This window comes from Xiphophorus hellerii, chromosome 19 (genome assembly GCF_003331165.1).
Source record: "Xiphophorus hellerii strain 12219 chromosome 19, Xiphophorus_hellerii-4.1, whole genome shotgun sequence".
NCBI classification, from domain to species: Eukaryota; Metazoa; Chordata; class Actinopteri; order Cyprinodontiformes; family Poeciliidae; genus Xiphophorus; species Xiphophorus hellerii.
This window is the reverse complement of record NC_045690.1, coordinates 27,612,721-27,638,406: the sequence shown is the minus strand read 5'-3', so window position 1 is coordinate 27,638,406 and position 25,686 is coordinate 27,612,721. Positions and strand designations below refer to the sequence as shown.

The following is a 25,686-nucleotide window of genomic DNA, read 5'->3' as shown; positions in this document are numbered from 1 at the left end:
CATGCCCACTTTGTGAATGAGCCTTTATGAACAGAAAGCATCTCTATTCTGTAAATGTACAACTTGTGCACATGATTTCTCTATTTAGAATAAACGTCCGCATTTCTCACTCAAATGACTCTGACACGCTGTCTGTCTTTAAATCCCGGCTGAATGCGCTACTGTTCAAACAGTCTTAGTGTACTCTTTTATACGAAGGCCCAGGACGTTTCTAGACATGTCTACTTGTTGTGTGTGTATGCGCGTGTGTGTGTGAGCTCACACCTATTGTTCTGTTTTAGTGAGAAGAAGAAGGAGAAGGAGCGTGAGGAACTGTGGAAGAAGCTGGAGGACCTGGAGCTGAAGCGGGGCCTTAGGAGTGACGGGATCATCCCCACTTAACAGAGACAGAGCCCTGCTCCCTGTTCATCCCACTCCCACTCCCTTCCACTTCAGCCATGTCTGCCCAGAGCTCGTGATACAGGCTGTGGTCTCTGGACTTCCACAGCACCGCTGGTTTCTTAATCCTTTTATTATGATTTTGTTCTGTTTTGTTTCCTCTTGTGTTTGTGCGACTTAGTTTACTGTAGATTCATCACGTCTGTTTTCATTATTTCAGCAGCACTGTAAATAATTATTTTCCCCTAATGTTATTGCAAAAAGATAAAAAAGAACAACAATAATAAAAAGGAAAAAACTGAAATGGAGAAAATGACTTGTGTGTGAGGGGAATCTAAACAAAACAAAACAAAAAAAACAGAAAGCATCAAAAAGCCGTTAGGTTCCTGGGTTTTTCTTCACCCCACTCCTCCTTTTCAGCGCATCCCACATTTAACTTTCATTTTCGCTCCTCTTGTCGGTGTCCTCTCCTGTCTGGATCGACTAGATTCAGCGTTGCCCTCCAAAAGTAGTCCTGGATGTGTGGTCTCTCGCTTGTTGGCAGGTTGTCCATCCTGCAGGAACAGACCCACTCTGTAGACGAGGCCCTTCTAAAGCCCTCTGAGTGTGTTTACATGCATGGTCATGAACGTCACAGGAAAAGCTAAGAGATGTCTGGGTTATGTTTAGTTCAACATGTAGGCTTTCCTTTCGTTTTAGAGGAGAATTTCCTGTATTTGAAGATCCTGATGTGAGGATGTTTATTTTAACAGCTCCAGCACAGAATAGAAATACAGCAGGTTTGTTGATGACAGTTTGGAATCCTCTTCATTTCTGCATGAATGCACGAGTCTGCAAGCTGTTGTTGGTCGATACATTTATGTACTGAAAACCGTAGGATTTTTGGCTTTAATGCATTTAATGAATGGAAGACTATTTTTTTAGTATTTGACCCTCTGATCACCATGTCATGTGAAAATTCTTGCTGATTGGTGCAACTGATAAACAGCCTCTGATTTTACTGATCATTGGTGAACAGCAGCAGTCAAAGACGGAATGATAATTTCCTGTCAATGCCTGATTCACTTCCTGTTGAAGTTGGTGCTCTAGCGGTCTTCAGTTAGATTCAGGGTTAATTGTTTTTCCTTTGCTTTAGTGCCATCTAGTGGTGGGAACAGCAGAAATGGCAAAAAAAAAAAAAAACACTTTTAAAGTATATATTCTAGTTTTTAAAAAAAAGCCTCCACCAGAAATGTGAGTATTTAAGCCACTGTTCCGTTTTTTATTGTTTGTATAGTGTGTAGAGTGTTTGACCAGTTTCAGTTCATAATCATTTCTCGCTCTGTGGACTGCATGTAAACACACTCTCATTCCCTCTGTTAGAAATCTATCGGTCTCTTCATCCCTCAGTTCTTCCAGCTGTAGGAGACATGTTGGTAGCGGTCTGGTACTGGTACCAGGCTGCCGTAACTGACACACCAAGGTATAAACAGGAACAAATTATAAAGTGCACCAAACTCCTCTTCCTCCTTTTTGCCACTGGGGGGCGCTGCGTTGACTTCACAGTATTACTGCAGATTAAAGACGACCCTGTACATTATTTAATGCAGTACCCTGATATTCCTGTATCTTGTAGTAATTTAGCTTTTTTTTTTCTTTTTTTTTGCTTAGGAATTGTGGAGAGGATTATCCAGTATATAAAGAGGTATTATGGAACAAGACTTCCTACTATACATGTTAGTGTTTTCCCCTTTTGGTATGTTAATTTTTTTGTCTCACTTTCTCCCTCTGCTCTTGGTTTTTATCTTTTCAATATTTTTTGTTCATTAGAGATATATGTATATGTATATCTTTTATTTTTTTTTTTTTTTGAGGGGGAAGGGGCAAGAGTTTGAGTGGGGCAGCTAGACATGAGCTCAGAGCTCGGGGTGGGCTGGGGTAGGGTGGGGTGGGGTTAAATGTGGTGAGGAAGCTTGGAGGAGATTGTGTTTAACTGTTGGGACCTGAGAGTGATCCGCCCCAACACGACCCCTTCCTCCCTTACAGAATTGATGTGTGGTGTAGAATGGCCCAGATGTAATATGATTTAAAATCTGAAAAAAAAGATCAAAAGGGTTGGAAGAATACAAATGTTTAATTATTTTAAAAAAAATAAAGAGATATTAAATTAAATCCGTTTTGTGATAAAGACTGGAATGCTGTTCTGTTGTTTTTCTTTTCTCCAGTTTTAGAGTTTGATTTTCCTGAGTTATGTGGTTCCAGATCATTTGCCATTGTACAGATTTCTTTGTCCATGGTTTTGTATGGGGAAAGCCCCAAAAGAAAACACTGACAACATAAATTAAAAGGAAAAGGGGGAATGGTGTTCATTTGATTATTTTTTTCCTTAGAAATAAATCTATTATTGATGTTCTTCACATACTTAGAAAAATCAAGAAAATAATTCATGTTAAATCTGGGAAGAATTTATTTAAAGAGCTGGAAATTTCCCATGCAAAAATTTAGAAAGATTGCAAGATTTTTTTGTGGGAGGGGAATGTTGTTCTTATACAAAGGAAACATCCTCATCTGTTACTGTAATTTCAATTAATGCCATAAATTCAGTTCATAAAGGGAAACCCTGTTGATTCGTCACACAGAGCAATATATTTCTGAGATTTATTTCTGATTTTAATTACGGTTTACAGCTAAGATACTTGAGAAAAAACAGGTATTTGATACTGTTTTTTAAATTATTCTGTCTAAAAACAATGTAATAAACCTAAACAGACATTAAAAAAACTATTTGATACAATAGAAAAATAGAAGTTGATGTTTTGCATAGAAACCTCTGTTTACAACGCCATACCTCAGTTTCCTGTCCAGAGTTGAACACGCTGGTCTAATATGATATTCTAATTTTCTGAGACACTGAATTCTGCAATCAAAAATTAGTTTTTAAGGACGAATGTCAGGCAGGAAAATCTGTTAATCTCCATTTACTCAGGTGTTGTTTGGGCCTAATGCTCAAATGCACCGTGGCATGGAGGTGATCAGCCTGCGGTTCTGCGTAGGCAAACTCTGATTGCTCAGATAACTGCCTTCAGATCATCTTTCTATTGACAATAGCCCATAGATTCTCTCTGGGATTAAAGTTGGTGTTTGTTGGCCACCCAGAACAGGAACATTGTGGTCATTGTAGCAGCTTTTTTGTACCTTTGGCAGTCTGGGCAGGTGCCAGGTCCTTCTAAAAAAAATCAAATCAGCATCCCCATCCAGCTTGTCAGCAGAGGAATCATGAATAGTTCTAGAATGTTCTGGTAGACTGGAGTTAAGGTTATTTTATCAGCCTTTCTAGTAAGACCAGATCAGGGGCCTCATGTATAAAGTGTGCGTACGCCACATTTTACGCACAAGTCGGCATGTATATATAAAAAAAAAAAAAAAAAAAAAAAAACGTGGCGTGAAAGTATGTACGCAAACTTCTGACCTGCCGTGAAGATGTGCGGGAGCCACGCAAACTTATTCTGTGGACAATATCAAACTACAAAGCGTCAAAACTCACCTAGATGCACTGAAATCTGACTACATTTAGTGTTTTTTAGACCAAGAAGCATCAAACCCGATGTTTTTTTGTTTTTTTTTAATGATTTTTTTTTTTTTTTTTTCCTCCGAAGAGTTTTTGCGGCGCTAGTGGCTCGTATTTTTTCCACAGTAGGCAGACAGGAAGGAGGGTGAGGAGAGGGGGGAAGACATGCGGTAAAGGTCGTCGGGACCGGGAGTCGAACCCGCGACGTCCGCGTCGAGGACTAGGGCCTCCAAACGTGGGGCGTGCTAACCCCCTGCGCCACCACAGCACGCCCCTTTTTTAATGATTTTCATATTTTGTTTAAACGTAAACGACAAAACTGAACCACGTTTGTCCTGACACAATAACCTAACACGCACACAAAATAAAGAAAACCAAAACAAAAGGATGTGAAACCTCACTCAAATGTAAAAAAAATTCCTCAGTTTTTGTCTCATAAAGATGTAACGCATTGGTCCGTGCGCCGAAGCCACGAATCTGAGGTAATTTCACTCCGACTGAAAAAGAAAAAGCTTGGTTGGATCAGCAGATTAACTCCAAACAGGTCAGGTTGATTATTTTTAAGGTGATCAAGGTGTGTATGCAATCACACGTCTATAAGTAGCTGCTCAACGCTGTGTATTTGAGGAGCGCTTTGGCTCTGATGGAGAACATCCTCATTGGAAGGATTCAGAGGGAGCGATTGATCAGAGATCATATTGATCTGCTGGGAAATGTTGATGGTGGTTTATTATCGTTTAGATTAATCCAGACTGATCATCCTGGAGCTCTGAGCAAAGCTTAAGAAGGAGCCGTGCGGTACCGGTACCTGTGCAACTGCAGTCATCCTTCAATGGAGCCATGCCCACTTTGTGAATGAGCCTTTATGAACAGAAAGCATCTCTATTCTGTAATCGAACTGGTTCCAGTCTGACATAAAGAAAAGGTAACGTCTCATCAAAGCCGACAGATGTCACATATGGAGTACCCCAAGGTTCAATCCTAGAACCTCTCTTATTCAATATCTATGCTCCCACTAGTTTAGGTTTTAACAGGAAATAAGATTATGTATAACTGCGGAGATAATACACAGATTTACATTATGATGTCACTGAACCCATCCAAGCACTTAACAGATGCTTAGAACAGATAAATGTGCCAAAACTTTCTCAGCTGAACAGAATCAAAATTGAAGTTATTATCCTTGGACACTACATCTTACATAGGGAATATGTAGTCAGCACACAGCTTCAGTTATTACAGCTAGAAACTAGCAATGAAGTGCAAAATCTGGTTGTGATGATGCACTCTGACCTGAACCTGACCTGAGTCACATAAAGACAGTTACAAAGTGGGCCTAGAGAAACTCATCCATGCGTTTATCTTTAATCACATTGATTACCGCAACAGCGTCTTCACATGTCTGCCTAAAAAGAAAATCCATCCTCTAGCTGCAGTTGATTCAGAACGCTGCTGATGGAGTTCTGACTAAAACCCAGTTCTAAAGTCCTTCCACTGGCTCCCTGGAGCTCAGAAAATAGACTTTAAAATAATGTTAGTTTACAAATCACTTGATGACTTAGAACCACAATACATTAAAGATCTGCTGTTGTTGTATCAACCTTCCAGGCCTCTCAGGTCTTCTGGTTCTGCTCTGCATCAGAACCAGAACCAAATATGGAGAAGCAGCATTCAGCTTCTATGCACCACAGATCTGAAACAAACTTCCAGAAAACTGCAAAACAGCTGAAACGCTGAGTTTCTTTAAATCTAGACTAAAAACCTACCTGGTTAGAGTTGCATTTGAGCCATAATAATGAAACGTTCACCAACATATTTGTGTATTCATCATTTTGAAGATGGCACTCATCAAAATGTAATGTTCATCACTGGTTTGTCAATTGTTACCTGTATGCTGTCTTTGTAATGTAAAGCACTTTGAACTGCCTTGTTACTGTAATTAATACAAATAAACTGGATTCACTGAACCGCGCGCACCATACGAGCACCAAGCTACACCATATCACTTGCTCGGCTTGTGTGAACTCATCGCAAAGTTCAAAAGCGCCAAGGCCAAAGTTGACAAAAACACTCTTCTACTTTGTCACCGACACTCAGATGAGCTGAGTCAGGTGAGCTCTAATTTTTTGAGGTGTACAGATACATGTTTGGGTGGCTGAATAACTCCCAGTATCTGTGACACAGCAGCTTTCTGGTTCTCTTTATCTCTTCTTTAGAGTCGAGGGACAGAAAAACTACAAACATATTAAGCTGACAGCCCTTACAAAAGTCAAAAGGCTTGTTTTTTCAGAGCAGCAGCAGCAGAGTTGTGTCCAACAGTCAGCCATGAGGAAAAGGAGAGACTCCATCTCCATAGGGAAACTTCCTGTATCGAACAATTCTGATTAGTTCTTTCAAATTCTCCATCCAATCAAAGCTCATATATCCCAAACAGCCAATCCTGTATTCTGAACCTGATGTGTGTCTGGTACTCCGGTCCTTATGGGACTGTTCCTGTTCCAACTCAGCAGAGCAGTTCTGTTGGGTCATCTGAGTTCGGCCTTGAACAGGGGCCACATCTACAACATGGTGCCTTAGGCCAACTTTGAACCACTGCTGCAGGCCTCCAGCCAGTTAACATGGAAGAAATGTTCTCCTTTTGAACAGTCAAACTTTTAAAACCAGATAAAAACATCAGTGAGATGTTGATTTTGTTTGTGACTCCAGATGTTCATTCAAAGACTTGAATCTTCTTTCATTTTTGATTTTTTCTGAAACGACAAAAAAGGAAAGTAAGAGGGAAGAACTAAGACAGATGGAGTCGACAGCAGATTTCAAACACATGATGGTGTTGACCTTGTAAAGCGGGCTCCAGGGTAACCAGATGGTTTATCAGGGTGGTCCTTGCAGCTTCTCTCCCCAGGTCACCTGGGAAACGCAGTCAGAGAGGATTAGTTCAGTCCAATGTGAGGTAAAAAACCTTCACTAGATGTGTAAGCAGCTATGATGGGTTCAGAGGTCAGATCTGGACCATCGTTGTGTTTTTAGGCTATGTGACCCTGAATGTCCTGAACGACACTGTGCATTAGCGAAACACGTTTCACCTCTTCAACTTTTACTAAGACATAATTCATAACATTCATCCAAAAACTACTAAAGTTAATAAAGGTAAAGGAGTTCATGGTGGTTGTTGACAGAAGCTTTAGATTCAAAGTTTTTCTGCTCAACTTGGACAAAGAGTTCTGTTTAATATTTAACCTTCATTTTATTTTGAAAGTTGACAGATTTACCTGACATGTGGATCTGCTCTTTAGTTCTGTTTTTGAGAGATAGCTTTGTCACTCTGGAATGGCGTAGCTTCAGGAAGGATTTGTCTTCCTCAGCAGGTAAATCGATCTCTACCTGACGATGGCGCCGTGACTTTACAGCCTGAAAATAGCATCACATTTTCTGATTCTTCTTCTTTGTCTTTAACTACTTCTAATTAAAAAAGGCTACAGAAGATGAATAGATACTAAAAACTAGACTCAGTAAATATGTTGCATGTTATATAATAAACTGTGACAGAAAAAGACATTACAGACAGTATAGAAGAAAACATCAATAAAAAGTTGAGTTGCTGTTAAGTTTCAGCAAAGGCTAGAAAAACTTTATACATTAAAAAATCATTTATTGAAACATTAGTCAGTGTAAGGATACCAAACAGTACACACCTCTGATGGTTCTTCATAAGCCTTAGATTTGATGGCTGCCAGGAGCGTGGCTCTGTTGGAACACTGAGGACACAAAACAACAAGTTACTGCCGGTTAAAAAGCCTGACCTGCTCATTCTGATTTTGGCCAATTCCAATATGTTTTGCCTACAATGTTGCTAAATATAGGAAGTTGCTGAGTTGGCAGGGTGACTGCTCTTAACTACAAACACGCAGACATGACCTGGTGGGCCGGTCAGTCAGTCAAACCTCTTGCTGCAGAGCAGAAGAGCACTGTGGCAGATCTTTAGCCCTTTGCTGACACAGATAAGATCAGGGGATAAGATCAGCTTCACATGTAAGTATCGGCTGATCACCGATTTCCCAAAATGAAGGAACCTGGAGCTGATTTATCGGTGCAACTCTACTAATTAACTGTTAATTTTAGTAAAGAACAAAAACACTTGACGTCTCCTCCTCAGGGCTCCTTTAACAGCATCTAACATGAATATTAAACTCATTCTTCAAACTTTAGAAGAGTGAATAATAACCCATTTTAAAAACATACCTCCTGCTGAGATGAAATCCTTTCCTGGCTGGGCTGGGCTTCATCGACTGTGTCCTTTCAAGACAAAAGGCAACAACCATTTGAGAAAAAACAGTCTTGTTCAGCTGCTGGCAGTTCTCTTTAAAGCACCTATCAATGGAGGGTGAAGTTATGTTGGACAACCGCAGATCAATGTTAGGAGACATGCACCATACAATTCACTTTCATGCTGGGATTCCTCTGCCTCCTCCTAGTGCTAACTAGAAACAACCAATCAGAGTCAGGAGGAGGGTCTTAGTGCTGTCAGTCATGCCCATCATTTTTTTTAAAAAAGAACTGCCATTTTAATTTTATTTGTAGGTTTTAAAATAAAGAAAGGTTAAGATCTATCAATGAGATGTTGATATTTGTAGAAGATAAAAAAAGGCATGTATTCTTAATCTCATCATTGAACAATATTCAATGAAAAATAACTTAAAAACTTGCTATACCTGCCATTAGTATTATGTCTATATTTAAATACATTAGTAGGTACTTTATCCATCACAATATTAAGAGCTACCGTGAAAGGAACCTCATGCTGCAGATATAATAAAACAGAAGACTGAATGTATCAGATACATAATCATACAAAAAGAAACAAATTACAATGTATGCTGAAATGAGAAACAGTGCAAGTTAGACAAAGAAAGCCATTTTCTATTAAACAATACACTGGCTTTATCCTAAAGCTTTACTAACATATTAGTCAATTAAATGTTTAATGATTTCAATAAGATTTGGGTGTAATAAGTGCTAATAGGGGTTAGAAGTGATTAAATGTGGAAAGCTCACCCTGTTCTGCTGCCAGTTGTAGAATTCCATCACAGCGCTGCAGAGCTCCGACACGATTCCACCACGGATCAGGCTGACAGACGCAGCAGCTGCTGTGGACATCTGGGAGCTGATGGACGCCTTCGTATTTTTGTACAGCTCATGGATATTTGACATTTCCTGCAAGAGTCAAGTCAAAAATATTTAAGCAAAATTGATCTTTGGAGGCGAGGCAAAGCACAGCAGGCCTATTTCCAAGGCAACCAGGTGTTAGCTTAGAGTTTCCTCAAGATGTTTCAACCCCTGTCCAGAATCCTGGCTGGGCAGTAACTTACACTTGGGAACTGTGCTTTTTAAGCAAGAAGAAGAAGGGTGAAGGACGCCATCTTTGTCAAAATGGAAAAGCCCAAAAACCGGACTGAGGGGTGGAACAACCCTGTTCTGAATCCCATCATGAATCCACTGACCAAGCACACACTCACACTCTACTCCAACTGAGCCAGGTGGGGCAGGCAGGTCCTTAACTGGTGATTGGTTACTCTGAACTCACCTCACTCAGCTGAGTATTTATCAGTTCCTGAGGGCGACATGGTCGTTCCATGAACTCATCACACAGCTCTGGCTTCTCCTCAGTCCTCTTTCTGCTGTAATGAAGCTGAATGGAGACAAAGAGGAGAGTCGGGCGTAAAAGAAACCTTTTACCTCGTCAATGAGGGTTTGTGTCAGACTGCTCACCAGAGTGGGCATTGCAGTGAAGAGGAAAGCTTTGCAAGTCATAAGCTGTTGTAAGATGTAGGCAACGTCGAGGTGTTGAGCATCCAATGATTCCTTCTCAAAGTTTCTCACATCCTCCCAGTCCTTCAGGGCCACACGGATCTGCAGCCAGAGACGAACCAACAGGGCAACATGATGAAAATATGAGTAGACTGCGGTTTAAACAGAGGGGATGTGTACTGTAGTCCCGACCTGTTCTGGAGGTGAGGTGGTCTGACAGTGGTAGAAGCTGTACAGCAGGTAGAGACCACCCACACGGATCTGGAAGCTGAACGGGGGCATGAAGTAGCAGTAAGCTACGTCCAGGACCAGACGGCAGAAGGCTCGCTTGTTGTGGCTCTGTCTGTCATATGGACAAAAAAAACAAACAAATACTGACCGTAAGGTCCCTGAAAGCTAGGAAAGGAGCAGAAAGCTTGGAAAGCAACTTCCTGTCAAAACATTAAGTTTTATCAACTTAACTACATTAATAACAGAATGTGACAACTTCTAGAAAATTTCACTAAATGCTTGTTAAGTTTTGGGGACAGCCACTTCGATGCAAACGGTCCTAACATTAACATTAAAGTGTTTTCTGTACCTGAAGATCTGAACGAACTTCATCTCCTTCCAAATGTTGGAGAAAACCTCAAATCTGACCGACTGTGTTTGTTGGAAGCGGCTGAGCAACGCCTCACAGTCTGATTTCACAGGTTTCCGGTAGGACTCCATCTCACACCGGATTCAACAACCAGGAGCAGCAAGAGCCGATAATAACGAGCAAAAAGTTAGTCCGTCAACGTTTCATAGAAATCTATTGAGAAGTGGTGGCCGACTGGACCAGTGACACCCAGCTGGACTCAACCACGGACTCTTCGATTCTCACCACAAGTCTAGAACCGATCAGAAACCTTTCCGATGAGAATCACCGGTTGCAAATCTTCTTCTTCTTTTCTATTATGTATTGCAATGATTGCAGCTACCGGATCTTCTTGTTTTCCCTTTCTTCTTTTTTTCTTCTTCTTCTTTTCTATTATGGTGCATCGTAAACAACTTCAAGCTGCATACCGCCACCTACTGTACAACACTACCTCACATCCATTTAATTCTATTTTTTAATTTTGTGTTATGAAGATAAATAAATAATGCTTTCTTTAATCTACATATCCTCTCTGTTTCATTCAGTTCCCAATATTCTTTTAAGACTGGATATCTGTCTTATCGTTCTTACTATTTTTCTCAGTCTCTTCCTTTCAGATTCATATATTTTATAATTCATCAGTGCATGTTCTACATTTTCTTTCTCTCCACATCCTTCACATTTATAATTTTCGCCTTGTAAATTAGGCATAAAATGTCCTTTAAACAGGTATGGCCTTCCCTTAATCTAATCATTATCATTTCTTCCCTTCTGTTTCTATCACTAATATTTTTAACTAACACTGACTTTTTTATTTTGTATAAATACATTCCTTTCTTACCTTTGTTCTAACTTTTTTTTTTGCCATATTTCTATTTCTTTACTCTTAATTACTGATTTTCCGTCCCCTTTCCCTGAAGGAGTTGTAGTTGTTGTTGCCGCCTCTAAAGCCCTTTTAGCTCATTTTTCTGGCTTTTCATGGCCTTTTCCTCCTTTGTGTGCTGGTACCAACAGAACCAAATATCAGTGCCACCCCTGTGTAACCTAAATAAACTGTGCCGAATTTCTAATACTATATCTTTCCTGTATTTCCTTTTCCATGAGTAGCCTACTTTCTATTACTGCTTTGGAACCTGTGTACATCACCACCCTGTCTGGTCGAACCTCCTCTACTTACTGTGAGCTTATTATGACTGCCACCATCTCAGCTGTAAAAACAAACAGTTTGGAAATGTATTTTAAACTCTGGAATAAATATTACGCTTTCCGCACTTCTCTTTGTGCTCTTAGAACCATCTTAATATATTCTAAAGTAATTGAAATATGAGTTTCTTAAGTATATATAAATTTTTACACCTACTTCATTTAGATTCTAATAATTTTTCATTTTTCATGTCTATACATTTACTTTGGGATATAGCCATGGAGGAATAGCACTAATCAGAGTAAACTGCACATTTTCCTTATCCTCTAGACACAACCATGTCTGTATGGCATCTTTGAATGTAAATAGAGCAAAGTTGGAAAAAGTAGCTTTATTTCTGAGGGAGTTTTGCAGAAACCTATGCTCTCCTTGAATATCTTCTTGAATAAGTTTACTGTTTGCAAGCCTCTGTAAGCTTAAAAACAAACGTTTTTGTGTTTTGAAACAAAAATATGTCTAAACAGCATGTTTGAATATAAGTAGAGCAAAGTGTGACACTTTAGATAAAACTACTTTTAATAAATTTCAGCAGAAAAATTGTAAAATGAACAGTTTGAAGAAATGTACAATATTCTTGAATGTCCCAGTTCAAGAATGTATTGCTTATATACCGTTGTAAGCTTAAAAACAATATTTTTATTGTTTTAAAAAACAAAAACTTGCCTGTATAATGTGTGTGAATACATATTGTACAGACGTGTATTTACACACATGGGACACGCGTGTACACACATGTACTTATGTCTCAGCGACATAAGTACAAAATGAAGAGTTTTGAGAAACTCTTCAGTTTGGATTATATGTTCATCTTTATTTGCTGCCTAACCCTTCTCTTCCAGGATTCTCAGGTCATCAGAGAGATGCAGTGGAGAGGAAAAACTCCCCTTTAACAGAAAGGTTATGAACAGCTGCTATGATGCATCGAACACATTCTTTAAGTGTTTGCACTTCTAAGAGCAGCCAGTTGGGGGCATCATTGGCCCTTTTTGCTCTTTCTCTGTTAGGGAATCGGGCAGCAGCTGCTTGTCACATCCCTGCCTTTGCTTTGTCATCTTCCTCCTCCTTTCTCAGGAAAGGGACCACCACACCCTGCCAGCCAATCAGAGCTCAGCTCCACCTCCTCCATCACATCATCTCGATCTCTAAGGTAACAGAGAGCCCCCCCCCCCCCCCCCCCTCTTCCCCACCACCTCTCTCCCTTTTTCTCTCTCAGTCTCTGTTTCCATACTGAAAGGTGCCGCATCATCATCCTCCCTCCCATCTCACCATCCCATGCTAAGCTGCTGGCTGGTTAGCATTAGCCCTTCTTCTCTTAACCTGATCTTGCCTTCTCTGCAGTTGGACTGTCAGTTCATCAGAGGCACCCCCCGGTTGGCGACTCCTCTACCATTTAACAGAGAACAAGAAGGCAGGAAGATGGAATGAAGGAGAGCAAGAGTAGCAATGTGGTACGTACTTCTGACTTGCTCCGTTCCCCTCCCCATGCCTGAAATGCACTCCTGTCTGTGTGTCTGTAATCCTGACCAGAATGCTGCTTTATTGAGCTTTATGATACTGAAACATAATGAGGAGAGGGCTTGGTGGGGGGGGGCTGAACAGCAGCAGAGGGAGGTGACTCCCTGGATCTGGCTGAGCTTTTGTTAAGGAGGCCTACTTCTTCTGCTAATATTCCTCCGCCTGCAGCATACTGAGAGAGGCCAACACCTTCCATATTATTCATCTGCTCCCTTACAACCGATGAGGTTAGAAATGTATAAATTGTGCTGTTTATTATTATGGGCTGCTTGTGATGGAGCAGAAGCTGACTCTTCTATGATTTCATTTGATGTTGTGTCAGCACAGACCTGATTCCAGCTGGATGCTGCTCAGTTGTTTTTAAATACTGTTTTACTGCAGGCAGGTCTGATGGGATACTTTGACTGTTCCTCTATTGATCTTTCTAAACTACTGGGAGTGTCACAGCATAACTAATAGTATGATCTAGAGGCCAGTAGTCAAGGAAAATATGAGTAATCAAGTTCGATAGAGGGCACTGGAGATAGGGTGCTTGACAGATGGAAGTAAAACAGCTCAATGTTTGTTGTGTCAAGAGGTTTTGTTTCTAATTACACCAGGCAAAGTGGTTGAGTGTGCATGTTAACCATTTTTAACATTTTTGTTCTACATTTTGGTTACATTTTTAGCACAAAAAGGGTAGCAGGTGAATTCTGTTGTCCTTTGGAACTGAAGTTGGCAAATTTTTATTTCCTTTTTTAAAAGTAGAATTTAAAGTTTTGAATCAAGTGCTAACTTCAGTATTGTGTTTCTCACCTGAGAACATTATAAATAAATCTCATCAATGTCTACTAAAGACTAAACTTGTACTTATGCATTATTAGGCCTCTATGGGTTCCGACCATAAATGGTAAACTCTATGAGAATGCTGAGTCTGGACAGAATCTAAGTCTTTGCTTCAATATCTGGGACAATTTCCATAATTTGATCTTTTTTTATTGTATTAAATGTTCTGTCTGGCAGTGTAGTAATCAGAATTGTTGTTTGAGTGCCCTAAAATCCTAAGCTGCACATGAATCACTGTAATATAACTGTCAGATTTTGTTAAAGCAAGAAAACATGTTAGTTTACTGAAGGACTACTATAGGTCTGCTTTCACACTGGGTTCATTCTCTGGCTCTTAACAGGCCACACATCTCTATTAAAATTCTAGGTTTTTGTGAAGATAACGTCATGATACATCATTCCAGAACTTAATCCAAAGTTACTAAATAAAAACCTGCACTAGATTGGTTTAATAAGTATGCACAGCCTTGAAGTATCATTTTGCTGAGGTGCCTGTGGGATTCATTTCAGAGTCCAGCCTTATTAAGTTCACACCAGCTGTCAGTTACAGTGAAAAGAATTTAACTGTCTTAGTAGGATTTTGCTCTTGTGCATCCTTGAGGCAAGGTTATAGCTTGTAGAGCGGTTTTAACAGATCAACAGAATGTTGTACAAACATACTGTATGTCAGTCAGGAGAAGTGCATGTTTATCACTGGTTCCAAAAGCTCTGTTTGACCAAAACAAGCCAAAAAGTTCAGCTATCTGGTAAAAGGTTGCAAACATTAAAAAATTTACTGAGTTCAAGTGACTTTCAGATCTACAAAAAATGACTTTGTGAAGAACATCAAAGTTATGGAATGGCATAGCTGGAGTCCATAACTAAATCTACCAACGGCTGAACACTGTTAGGTCTTTGGACAAGAGACATCCTCACAATCTGAGAGATTTGATGAACTTCTGCAAAGCAGAGAAGGCTAATATTCTAAAGTTAAGATTGTAGTGTGAGAAGACTCCTTTGCCAAAGGCAGACTGAATGCTGTAATTGAATGAAAAGATGGTTCAGATTTTAAAGGTTAAGGGAAATGCAAATTTTATTATAGCAGCTTTTTAAATTTCCCATTTTCATTCCAGAATAGTTATTTGTTTTCTTTTCACAGTTAATTTGCCTACACTTAACATCACATTATTCTTGGAAAAAGTCTGTAATTATGATCTGATCTTTTCACATCAGCTGATTTTATCAGGGATGTGTAGATGTCTGAAAGCTTCTGTGAGGCTGGTTTGATGAGAATCACCAGACCAGCTGATTGTTTCTGTCAAAGACGCCAACAGGATCCATCAAACTGGATGCTTCAAGCATCAAGATGTTTTCTACAAAATTCTGTTGTGCTAAGTCCTTGGGTTTATTTATATCAGTTGTCAAGAGCTACTATCCTGGAACTCAGATGCATCCCTGCTCCAACACACCTAAACAAAATGAATGGCTCATTACCAGGCCTGTTCAGAGCTGAATGACCGCTGGTGAGGGAATTCAGCCTTTCGATCCCAGTCTGTTGGAATAAGGATGCATTTAAAAGTTGCAGGACCGTGGCTCTTGAGGACTGGACTTGAGCACCCCTGATTTATATAAAAGTGGACAGTACTAATCACATTTTCCTAACAAATACCAACTAGCCAGATGTTGTTTTGGAAGGAGTTCTCTGCCACACTTAAAGAATATTTTGATGATTGCACATGCCCACTAATATTTGTACATTTCAATATTGAATATCTTCTAGCTATTTTTTTAATGCACGAATATGCACATCTTCTAAATTTTTTAAATTATTATGCCCAGTTTCACATTTCATTTAAAGTACATACGTGGTATGCAACAAAAATAATATGAATTGCGCTAAAATCTAATATACTAAATATATTTCAGTAATCATGTTAAAATCAAATGTTAGAATCTGGGATAGTCTGCGTGTTCTGTTAATCCTTTGTTGCAGTTTGTGTGCCCCTCCTCATGAGGGCGCCAGATAGCAGCAATCCTGACCTGCTACAGGTGTTTCCGTCACACCTGCGGCTCATTTCCACCCCCTCTGCGTATGGATTTAACGCCAGCACTTCGATACCTAAGCTGGCACCCGCAGTGGTAAATATCTGAGCTCCCTGCCTGTATCTTGTGCCTCCTAGTTCTGCTTTTGTGCTGTTCTCCTCATTGTCTCCTTGCTCAGGTTACCTTTACTTATCTCTGGATTTCCCCAGTCACGTTCTGACTTCCTCGTTCTTCCCCTATTCAGTTGATTCTGGACAAACTCCCATAGCTGGCTCTCCAGCACTTTCACCACACGGCTTCCATGACTGGAAGACTACTTTTAGAATATCTTGTCATGCCTTTTGGACTCTGTAACGCCCCATCTGGCCCACTCATCACACCTGCAAACAATTGCAGAAATTTCAGGGATTAGCCAAATTCTGCCACAGTCTCATGCTCTCAGCGAGGCTTCTCCCCCAACTACTCTCACCTCCACCAAGATCCCGTTTTCCTGGACTGCTGAGGCTGAAGTGGCCTTCCTCAAATTAAAGAGATGTTTCTCTGAGACCCCCATCCTTATTTAGCCCGACCCTCAGAAGCTGTTTGTTGTTAACATCAATACTTCTGAATCAGGAATCACTCTCATCTCATCAAGTGCTCTATCTTGTTCAGTGGAGGTCGGGTTTCAGCCTTCCTTACCTTGGTCATGTCTCTGAACATCTTCTACTTCTTAGCACTGCAGGTAGGTTGTAGTCCTGGAATGACAGCACTGGAAGATAATGGGTTCCAGGTAGCTTCATGTTTGATTGTTCTCAAATCTTTGGCAGTTAATTTGCGTCATTTTTTTCTCAACACATTTTTTGTTGACTATTTGCAGCAAAATGTTTGATGGTTCTGCGATCACAGCCCAATGTTTTAACAATTTCAAAAGTGCTGCATCCCTCTGGAAGACTTTTTACAATTTTGGACTTTCAGAGTCACTTAAATCTCTTTCTTGGCCCATTTTATCTGAGGAAAAGAAGCTGCCTAATAATTATCTACACCTTAATACAGAGTGTTTATTTCCATAGGCCCCTCCTTCCCTCATTAAACAAATACACATTAGCTGATATGTTTATCCTCACCAAACATCAGTTTGTTGATATGTTTGGAGTTGGAAAATATGGATATGATGATATGGTCAAAACCCAAACTTGCCTAATAATTGTGCACACAGTATAGTTGTAATAACTGAAGCTGTGTGCTGATTATAAATCATTCCTCTTTAGGTCAGTTTTGTTTCTGCTCAGCTGGAGAAAGTTATGACACATCCACACATTGATTTGTTCTAAGCATCTGTTCAGATTGTTGAGTTCAGAGTCAATGGGGGGATCATAATGTAGAGCTGTATATCATCTGTGTAGTTATGGTTGGTAATCTTATTACTTGTTTTAACCTCAGGTGATGGGAGCATGTAGATATTGAATAAGCAAGGTATTTACTGAATACAACATTTAGTCAAATGTACCATACATTTTATAAATGTAATTTATTCATGTATAAAATCTAGTAGATTTTTAAGTCATTTTGTTTTTCGCTGTTGATGTTCATCTCCAAATTCAGATTTTTTTTATTAATCATGAGACAAAACTATAACAGAAATGCCACAGTTCTAAAAATTACAACTGAAGCTATTACAATAGAAATAAAATAGACCAATGCAAAAAGTTTGGGTTAGAAAAAACAAATTTCTTCAATGCTCAATTTATGCCACTAGTTACCATAATTATTAAAACATAAGTATTAAGTTTTAAACAAACTTGACAAAGACTATATTGTACATGAACAGTTTGGCTTGGAGCCAGCACCCAGACCTGCTTGCCAGAGTTGCCAGAGGTGGTGTGTGCTGGTCGATCTCATTCCATCTGGTCAATAATGGATTTTCCACACAGATTGTTCTCCCTGCCCGTCTGTGGAACATAAACAGGCCAGTAAGCCATCTCGTTATAAAATTATTCATTTTTATTGAGAGTTTGTTTTGTACAGCTGAAATCTAGTGAATATGTAAAAGTTGGCTCCTGGTCTAATTTCCAAAACCCTTCAACATCTTCCTTTTGACTTTAAGAGCTCTGCATGAGCAGACATCAGTTTATATCAGTGGACTCTTGCATCCTTACACCTGCAAGCTTTTGTGGCTCCAAGACTCTGGAACTCTCTGAGGTCGGGTGAGCAGGGTGACTTTTAAAAAAAGCCACATGGAAATTTATCTTCATAAATCTGGTGTCTTGTGTTTTTATTTTGTTTGCTGAAGTACTTTGTATAAAATTGGAGTTCAACTAAATATTAAAGCCTGATTTTAAATTTTAATTCAGTTGTATATTAATTCTGCACACTAATACTTGCCCATTAATCACGCACACATTGATATTGTCCTAAAAAAGCCACAATCTTACTTTTACTTTCTTAAAAGAAAGATTAACATCAGGTTTGAGAAATTCTTAACATCTTGGATTGACTGAGAGCGCTGTAGTTGTTCAATGATTAAACTTCAAATAAATTGTCAAAACTACAACTTGCATAATAATTGTGTGTAAAGTTAAATTTCTCACTTTTAATTAATCACATTTGTTATTATTTTAGACGCATAACAGATAATGTGTCTGTAATAATAACAGATTATGTATCAATTATTATGCACTGTTCCAAATGTGAGTACATAATCTGAAGGCACATTTGATCAAGGTGGTGCAGTGAAGGTTGTTCATAAAAAGCTTGAATGTCTTTTCTTTCACACAAGGATGGATCTTAGTTACTTCCTGATCCCTAGAGTGTCTGCTGTGTCACAAATAGTTCACAGACCTGTTAATAATTTATTGCATCTCTCTCAAGCTCATTTTAAGTTGCTGTAAATATGTAAAGTAAATGCTAATGTACAAATGATCATTTATTTTACTGAAGTGATCTGCATATTGAGCAAAAATGTGAACCACTCTTCCTGTCATTGTATAATGCAAAAAAATTCCCTATCTGCTTTGAAATGTAACAAATTGTGATGGCAAGGAAGTTATGGACTGAGTGAAAATACTTGAAGAACTATACTTTATTTATTTATGTTCCTCAAACGTGCACAACCTCACATTGTATTTTGTTGCTCTAGGTTTTTCCAGACGCACACTTTGCGCAGTCTAGTGGTGCCTGGATGCTCCAGTATGTGACTGAGCCAGGTTTTCTGTTTCCTTCTTCTCCTCTGCTTTTTATGCAAAATACAGAGGCATGATGGAATCAATGCTTGGAGTTATCTGCTTCCCCTCCACCATGTGATAAATTATTCAGTCATGAGCAGACACACACTGGGGGTGTGTGAGCAGTGCCATGCAGTGCCAGCTTATGTTTGCAACAAAAACAAAGCTGTGGAGAAAATTGTAGGACAGAAAATGAGGCATAGATGGACTTTATTTTTGTCATAGAGAGAGATCAAAAATAAAACCGAGGTTCTTTATTACTGAAGGCTAATTTAATGCCATTATCAGATCAAGTGGTTTACTAAACAGGTTAATTTTCAGACATTCTGCTCCAGGCACAACAACTTCTGTTGTGCCTGAATCTAAATGCAGAAAAAATCAAGACATCCAGGTTTTTATGTAGTTAAGTATTTATGGATGAATACAGTATCATCTGTATAACAGTGAAAATTAGCTTCTGTCTTGGACTTGGCCTGTGTTCTGTTTCTCATTTATATTTTCTTTTCTGTTCAGGTTTTCTTCTTGACTTGTTGTCTTCATTTTCATTTACCTCTAGACTTTGTCTCTTGTTTCTCTGCAGTTCCTGTCCCTGAAGCCAGTCCAATAACATTTGGAATCCTACTTGCTCTACCATCATGAGCGTTGCAACTCTCTCACCTGTGAGTCCTGAGCCTCCATCCCCAAAGCTCATGTTCATCACAGACGTCGAGCCCTCCCTGCACCCTGCCAACGCCCCTGTGTGTCCAGATATGGCTCATCAGTCTCTGATTGGAGCCTCTTCCCTTGGCCCTAAGAGCAACCAGTCCAACCTCACCGATGAAGAGTCTATTACTGATCCAGTCTTCTCCCAGAGGTATGGAATCTCCCACAATGATGATGATATCTGCTTAAACTTGCAGTGTAAGTCCTTTTCCCTCTCCTGGACAATGAGGGTGCAACATTGAAGATGTTTTGTGGTGGTTGTTTTTGCAGTGATCACTAGACTTCTATTTTATATGGAGGATCAAAAAGTTAGGTGACTTGACTTGACCATAGCAACCTATTTCTTCATGCTGATGAGTTGTTTCAAAGTGCTGCAGAGATGTGCTGATTCTATTCCAGCGATAAAGTCTGGGAATGAAGAGCACAAAGAATTTTCAGACGATGCATGGCTGCTTGGTCCGCTGCTTTTAACTGCTAAAACTGCTACGCTAAATGTCCTCAACACTGAACTCCAGGGAAAAAAACAAACATCGGTCCAACATAAGTGCAGTTAATACATACAAAAAAACTTTGTGTTTAGAAGACACATCTGAACACTGGGAAGCTAAAACATTTTCTGAACCTGAAAAAATGATCTCAACAATCAAAGAGCAGGATGAGGAGGACCCGGACGATTTCTGCACACATCTGGACGAAGTGACAGAGGAGTTGAGTTCATGTTTTGATGACTTAAATGTCATGGAGGACATTGCTACATTTTTCTCAAACCCCTTTCAGCACATTGAAATAGATCACATAGCAGCAGAACTTCATTATGCATTTTCATTGCAAACTATTGAGGACAAAGAGATAAATGATTTGCATAATTACATGAAACTGATGGCCAGATTAAGAGACAATGACTTTTGGGGACTTCTAAGCAGAGATAAGTTCCCTCTTCTCATTATATATGCACTAAAATGGAATACTTACAGTATTTTGGCTCCACTTACCTGTGAAAGGGAGCATTTTCACAGATGAAAAGAATCTAACTATAGGAGCCCCTTCCTGACTGAGACCTTGCAGACTGCATCAGACTGGCTGTCTGCATCTATGAACCAAACTACAGAACTTCCAGAAAGACTTTATTGTGAAACATCACATTGACTTGAAGGAGCTTTACAGGGGAAGCTCCTCCTTCTAGCACTGTGAAAGATGATACTGAATCAGATTGTTCAGAGCCGCATTCAGTTTATTTGTTTAGGGAAGCTATTGCCACACTGCTATTTCACATTAAAAGGAAATGTAGCCACTTTAACGAGTAAAGCTCTTCCAGAACAATTCTTTAAATGGTAGCATATGTTATGTGCTGATTACAAAATGTGCTAATTTTCCCCTTCTGTTAAAGAAATATGAAGAACTGGGGTGTATCATGGGGTAGTGGTAGAGCGGATGTCCCATGTACAGAGGCCATCCTGGGTTCGATTCCCAACCTTGAGACCTTCGCTGCATGTCTTCCTCTCTTTGCCCATTTCCTGTGGTAGCTGTTAATAAAGGCCCATAGTTCTAAAGATTTTTTTTTTTTTTAAAAAGAACAGTAAATGTACAGTAGTTATTTAAATGAGCCTTGTTCATGCCTCATTTCCTCTAAGCATGAACCTTATTTCCATGAAGCATAGAAATGAGGTTCCATGCCTCAAAACAGATTTTTTTCCCCTATATTATGAACAAATATTTGAACAAAGTGTTGAGAATAAATAATTCTGTTTTTTCTTCTATGTCTTTTAGCAAGTTGCAAAGCTAAAGCTAAAGGAAATGACATGTTAGCCCTCAAAGCTAGGGTTAAAGGATATGACACACTCGGGAACGCCCTCTTTAGGGCGTAGCTTAGATAGAGGCTAACAAAGAGAATTACCAACTTTTGTTTGATGCCATTCTGTCCTGCTAAAGGTAGCATGAGAAAGGGACCAGCTGTATTTTGATATTAATAAATGGAATTTATGAATTCAACTCACTGACTCTTCTTTAACCTCACACATCAAGAACTTAGCATGGAGAATGGATAAATTCTCCACAAAAGCTAAGTGTGGTTACCCAAATGAAGCATGATCAGGAGCTTCTCTTTTTTTAGACTTTATTTTTCCAAAGTTTTTGGAGCATATAGAAAAAAAAGCATAAACAGAGAAACAAACAAAACAAAACACATGTGAAATTCACAGGAACATGTCACATCTTATCTGTGAAAATTTCTCATTTTTTACAGAATGTGTAAAGCAGTCCCATCAATATTTCCTTCCCTTAGGCTGCTGATCTTATATGTTCCATAATCTATATCAGAATACCTAATAAGGGAGTGTCTCTTGTGAGCCAACATTTTGTGATGGGTTTTTTGCACTCATAAGTTTCTCTGTTAACTCATCACTGCATTGATAAAATGCCTAGATTTAGAAGGGACTTTTATTATTCAGTGTGTCAACACAGATCTGAATCAAGTTCAGGGATCTTAGGCTTATTTTTCTTTCTATTTTTAATACTTTCAATACATTTGCAAAAAGATCTCAAAAACATTTTTCTCAGGTGTGTAGAATTTTGAGGAAAGGTTTCTGACTTGGATGGAATGCAGCATTCAGCTAATGAAAAGTAGAAAATTAAACACCACCAACAAGTGGGACTTTCCAACAAAATATTTTTCTTTATAAATTGTACTGTATTCTTGTTTAGATTTAAACTAACAGGGAAACTTTAGATTTTCCTTCATAGATGTGCAGCTATGAAGTTAAATACATTTGCTAATTTGACACAAAGGAGGGGAGATGCTGCATTATGTCTATTCTAAGCAAACTATATTCAGCAAAAAATAAAAAATGTAATACAAATTGTGTAGCTACCATCAGAGTAAAAAAAAAAAAAAAACACTCCAGGGTTTGGAGTTATTTTTAAACACATTTAGGACTTTTGGGGTATTGCTTGTTTTTCACAAATTTGAGTTTTGAATTGTGACTTCCAACACCCAAACATATGTTATTGTTCAGATATTTATAAGTTATTAGAACTTTATCAGAACTATTTGCCAAGAAAGCTAAATTTACATTTAGCACTGAGAAGACATATAGATAATTCTGGGTGTAGATTCTCATTCTTTATTGTATTTATTTCTCATGTATTCTGCTTTAAGGACAAAGAAACTTCCTCCTCTCCACACTGGAGCCGACTGGAAGGTCGTCCTCCATCTGCCAGAGATTGAGAAGTGGCTAAGAGCAACCAGTGACAGAGTTGCTCAACTCACACACTCTGTTGGACAAGACACTGACAACAGACATGTGGATGTCCACCTAGTACAACTTAAGGTAGGCAAAATGCGTGCTCTTCCTGTTACTATGGCAACTCTTACATGCACCCCTGGGCATCAGGGGTGCATGCAAGATTTACGACAATCTTACAACGTCCTGCAGTGTGTGGTGTGTTACATGGTGGTGTCTTGGCCCGATTATCGCAGCATGTGGAGTTTATCCTGAGAACGCAGCCTGTTGAATGTGACAGGTAGCCAATCCGAAAACGCGGTGACGTAAGAATGGAGGGGAATCCCAAACAGTTGACATAGCGCAACTGAGAGTTGGGTGGACTATTATATGTGGTTATGTTTATTCAGTTAAAAATGTTAACTACGAAAAAACATAACTCACCTCCAAATCATAGTGCAGCAAATAGAGCGGCTGCTCCCGCCATCTTTTATCAAATGCCTTTTCTTTTTGTTATGTCTTTTATCGCTTAAAATGAGTCCACAAACTATCACTACTGCTTCTATATCCTTATCCGTGTTTGATTATTCTATATTCACATATGGTATGTTGGGGGTTTTACTTGATTTTCTTCTGGAATCGGGATGTTCATGAGTAGAATCGGTTCGTGTGTGGTGTGTTGCTCCTGCCGTGTGGCTGGACACAAGAACCGATCGAACCTGTTGTACTTTTATCGGCTCGTGTCGTGTGAACCAGACCTAAAACTCACAAGCTCTACTCCTCTCATCTCATCTCGACCACTGCCCTAACGCTCTCTGACTCTGGTCGCTATGGTAATATTTACATATCCCTTCAAAATAAGATACAGATGCGCCACAAAAACGAACATATTACTTTCGTGAAAACTTTAACTCACGATAACAACTAATAAGAGCCCTGAGCTTGTTTCTCTGCAACGAGACGGTCCCATCTGGGAGTGATGAGAGACAATGACACCCGAAGTGTTGCTTATGCACAGGGTGCTTGGTCTCTACGTGCGGAAGCAGTTTGAAGGGTTCATTGCCTCATTAGAGAGCCAGTCACCATATCATGCAGAGCGGGCTTGGAATGTGGGAATCACCTACCGGTCCGGGACAAATCCATTCTCCTGTCTCTTCTCTGGGCCTTTTTCCCTTCACAAAGAAACTTTCCAAAGACATCTGATCTGTTTCTTACTCATTTTGCTGCTTGTGGGTTCAATGTTGGAGCGCAAGACGTAACCGAGAGAATCCGGTTTAAGGATTTTCATGATAAAAGATAATAATACATATATAATACATAAAATGGAAATATTTAATTATTTCAATCTGGAGAGACTCAGACGGAGATAAGAAGACAATTAGAAGAGTTTATTGACAAACAGGATTTAAAGTCTTTGGCGCTTGGGCCCCGGCTGGGGATAACGGTTATCGCAGCGTTAGCGATAGGCTTCAGATGAGCATTCCCGATGCTGTTAGGAACGTCATCCCCCAAAGAGAGGCCGAGGCCGGGGCCGAGGCCGTGAATACGAGGCAGAAAGTAAAAAGGGGAAAGAAGTTGCGCTGACTTTGGCTACTAAGTTAATAATTACTATGTATCGCAAATTTTTTTTTTTTTTTTTTTTTTTGCTCAGGTCCCTCTTGAAAATGAGATCTAGATCTCAACGGGGTTTACCTGATTAAATAAAGGAATATGAATAACGTAAAGGAAGTGACATGACAGCTAAAGGAGAGGGAAAGAAGGGCAGGAAAGTGAAGACCAGCTGGGAATGCTGCAGGGCAAGAGGTGGTAGAATACACAAAACACAGGGCATGGGGACGTGGTGTGAGAGCCGGCTGGGGATACGGCAGGGCAAGGGAAGAAGGGATGTTGGGAGGTGACGGCCGGCTGAGGACACAACGGGGCATGGAGTAGCAGAACGCAGGGCATAGGGATGCTGGAGGATGAGCCGGCTGGAAATGCTGCGGGGCTAGTGGAATGGACGTGGGCGGGCGATAGCCGGCAGAGGACACGGCAGGGCATGATGATAGAAAAGCCGGCGGGGAATGCGTAGGGCGAGAATGAAGGGATACAGGCGGGGCTTAGAAGAGGGGATGCTGGTTTGAAAAACGCCAGCATTAACTAATACAGGGTGAAGGATGGAGGGAGCAGGGCATAAGATGAGGGGATGCTGGTTGAAAAACGCCAGCATTAACTAAAGCGGGGTATAGGATGAGGGGAGCAGGGCATAAGACACGGGGATGCTGGTTGAAAAACGCCAGCATTAACTAAAGCGGGGTATAGGATGAGGGGAGCAGGGCATAAGACACGGGGATGCTGGTTGAAAAACGCCAGCATTAACTAAAGCGGGGTATAGGATGAGGGTAGCAGGGCATAAGACGAGGGGATGCTGGTTGAAAAACGCCAGCATTAACTAAAGCAGGGTATAGGATGAGGGGAGCAGGGCATAAGACGAGGGGATGCTGGTTGAAAAACGCCAGCATTAACTAAAGCGGGGTATAGGATGAGGAGAGCAGGGCATAAGACACGGGGATGCTGGTTGAAAAACGCCAGCATTAACTAAAGAGGGGTGTAGGATGAGGGGAGCGGGGCAGATGACTGACGGGTAGCTAGGGATGCTATGAAATGAAGGA

General features: G+C 39.9%; 3 protein-coding genes across 8 annotated transcripts in view; 2 read left to right on the top strand and 1 right to left on the bottom strand.

The window, feature by feature from the left end:
• LOC116709639 (serine/threonine-protein phosphatase 2A 56 kDa regulatory subunit epsilon isoform) overlaps positions 1 to 2,722 on the top strand; it is a 47,078-nt gene extending 44,356 nt beyond the window's left edge. For all 4 annotated transcript variants that reach the window (XM_032548291.1, XM_032548292.1, XM_032548290.1 and 1 more), the window contains exon 14: positions 282 to 2,722. In XM_032548291.1, the coding sequence (XP_032404182.1) occupies positions 282 to 381 (100 nt within the window). In that variant the 3' untranslated portion in view covers positions 382 to 2,722. The remainder of the gene's footprint in view (positions 1 to 281) is intronic.
• Positions 2,723 to 5,731: 3,009 nt separating this feature from the next.
• On the bottom strand, positions 5,732 to 10,735 carry LOC116709641 (snRNA-activating protein complex subunit 1-like). The gene is made up of 10 exons (XM_032548295.1): positions 10,311 to 10,735; positions 9,923 to 10,073; positions 9,692 to 9,832; positions 9,507 to 9,611; positions 8,978 to 9,136; positions 8,165 to 8,218; positions 7,618 to 7,680; positions 7,195 to 7,333; positions 6,761 to 6,832; positions 5,732 to 6,675 (listed from the first exon to the last, which is right to left on the bottom strand). Exons 1-10 carry the CDS (start codon positions 10,439 to 10,441, stop codon positions 6,599 to 6,601), a joined length of 1,092 nt encoding a protein of 363 aa, XP_032404186.1. The 5' UTR covers positions 10,442 to 10,735; the 3' UTR covers positions 5,732 to 6,598.
• Positions 10,736 to 12,762: 2,027 nt separating this feature from the next.
• The window catches only part of akap6 (A kinase (PRKA) anchor protein 6), a 179,291-nt gene continuing 166,367 nt past the window's right edge, over positions 12,763 to 25,686 (top strand). For 2 of the 3 annotated variants that reach the window (XM_032548280.1, XM_032548279.1), the window contains exons 1-3: positions 12,763 to 13,001; positions 19,696 to 19,968; positions 22,972 to 23,143. In XM_032548280.1, the coding sequence (XP_032404171.1) occupies positions 19,751 to 19,968; positions 22,972 to 23,143 (390 nt within the window). In that variant the 5' untranslated portion in view covers positions 12,763 to 13,001; positions 19,696 to 19,750. The remainder of the gene's footprint in view (positions 13,002 to 19,695; positions 19,969 to 22,971; positions 23,144 to 25,686) is intronic. The other variant, XM_032548278.1, reaches the window with a different exon arrangement.

Bases quoted from the DNA above. Each gene is read 5' to 3' on its own strand.
- LOC116709641 (XM_032548295.1), bottom strand. From the start codon at position 10,441: ATGGAGTCCTACCGGAAACCTGTGAAATCAGACTGTGAGGCGTTGCTC. The intron at 9,833-9,922 runs GTCGGGACTACA...CTCTGGCTGCAG, and splicing joins CCACCTCACCTCCAGAACAG to ATCCGTGTGGCCCTGAAGGA. The intron at 6,833-7,194 runs GTAAATCTGTCA...TGCGTTTCCCAG, and splicing joins AGAGCAGATCCACATGTCAG to GTGACCTGGGGAGAGAAGCT.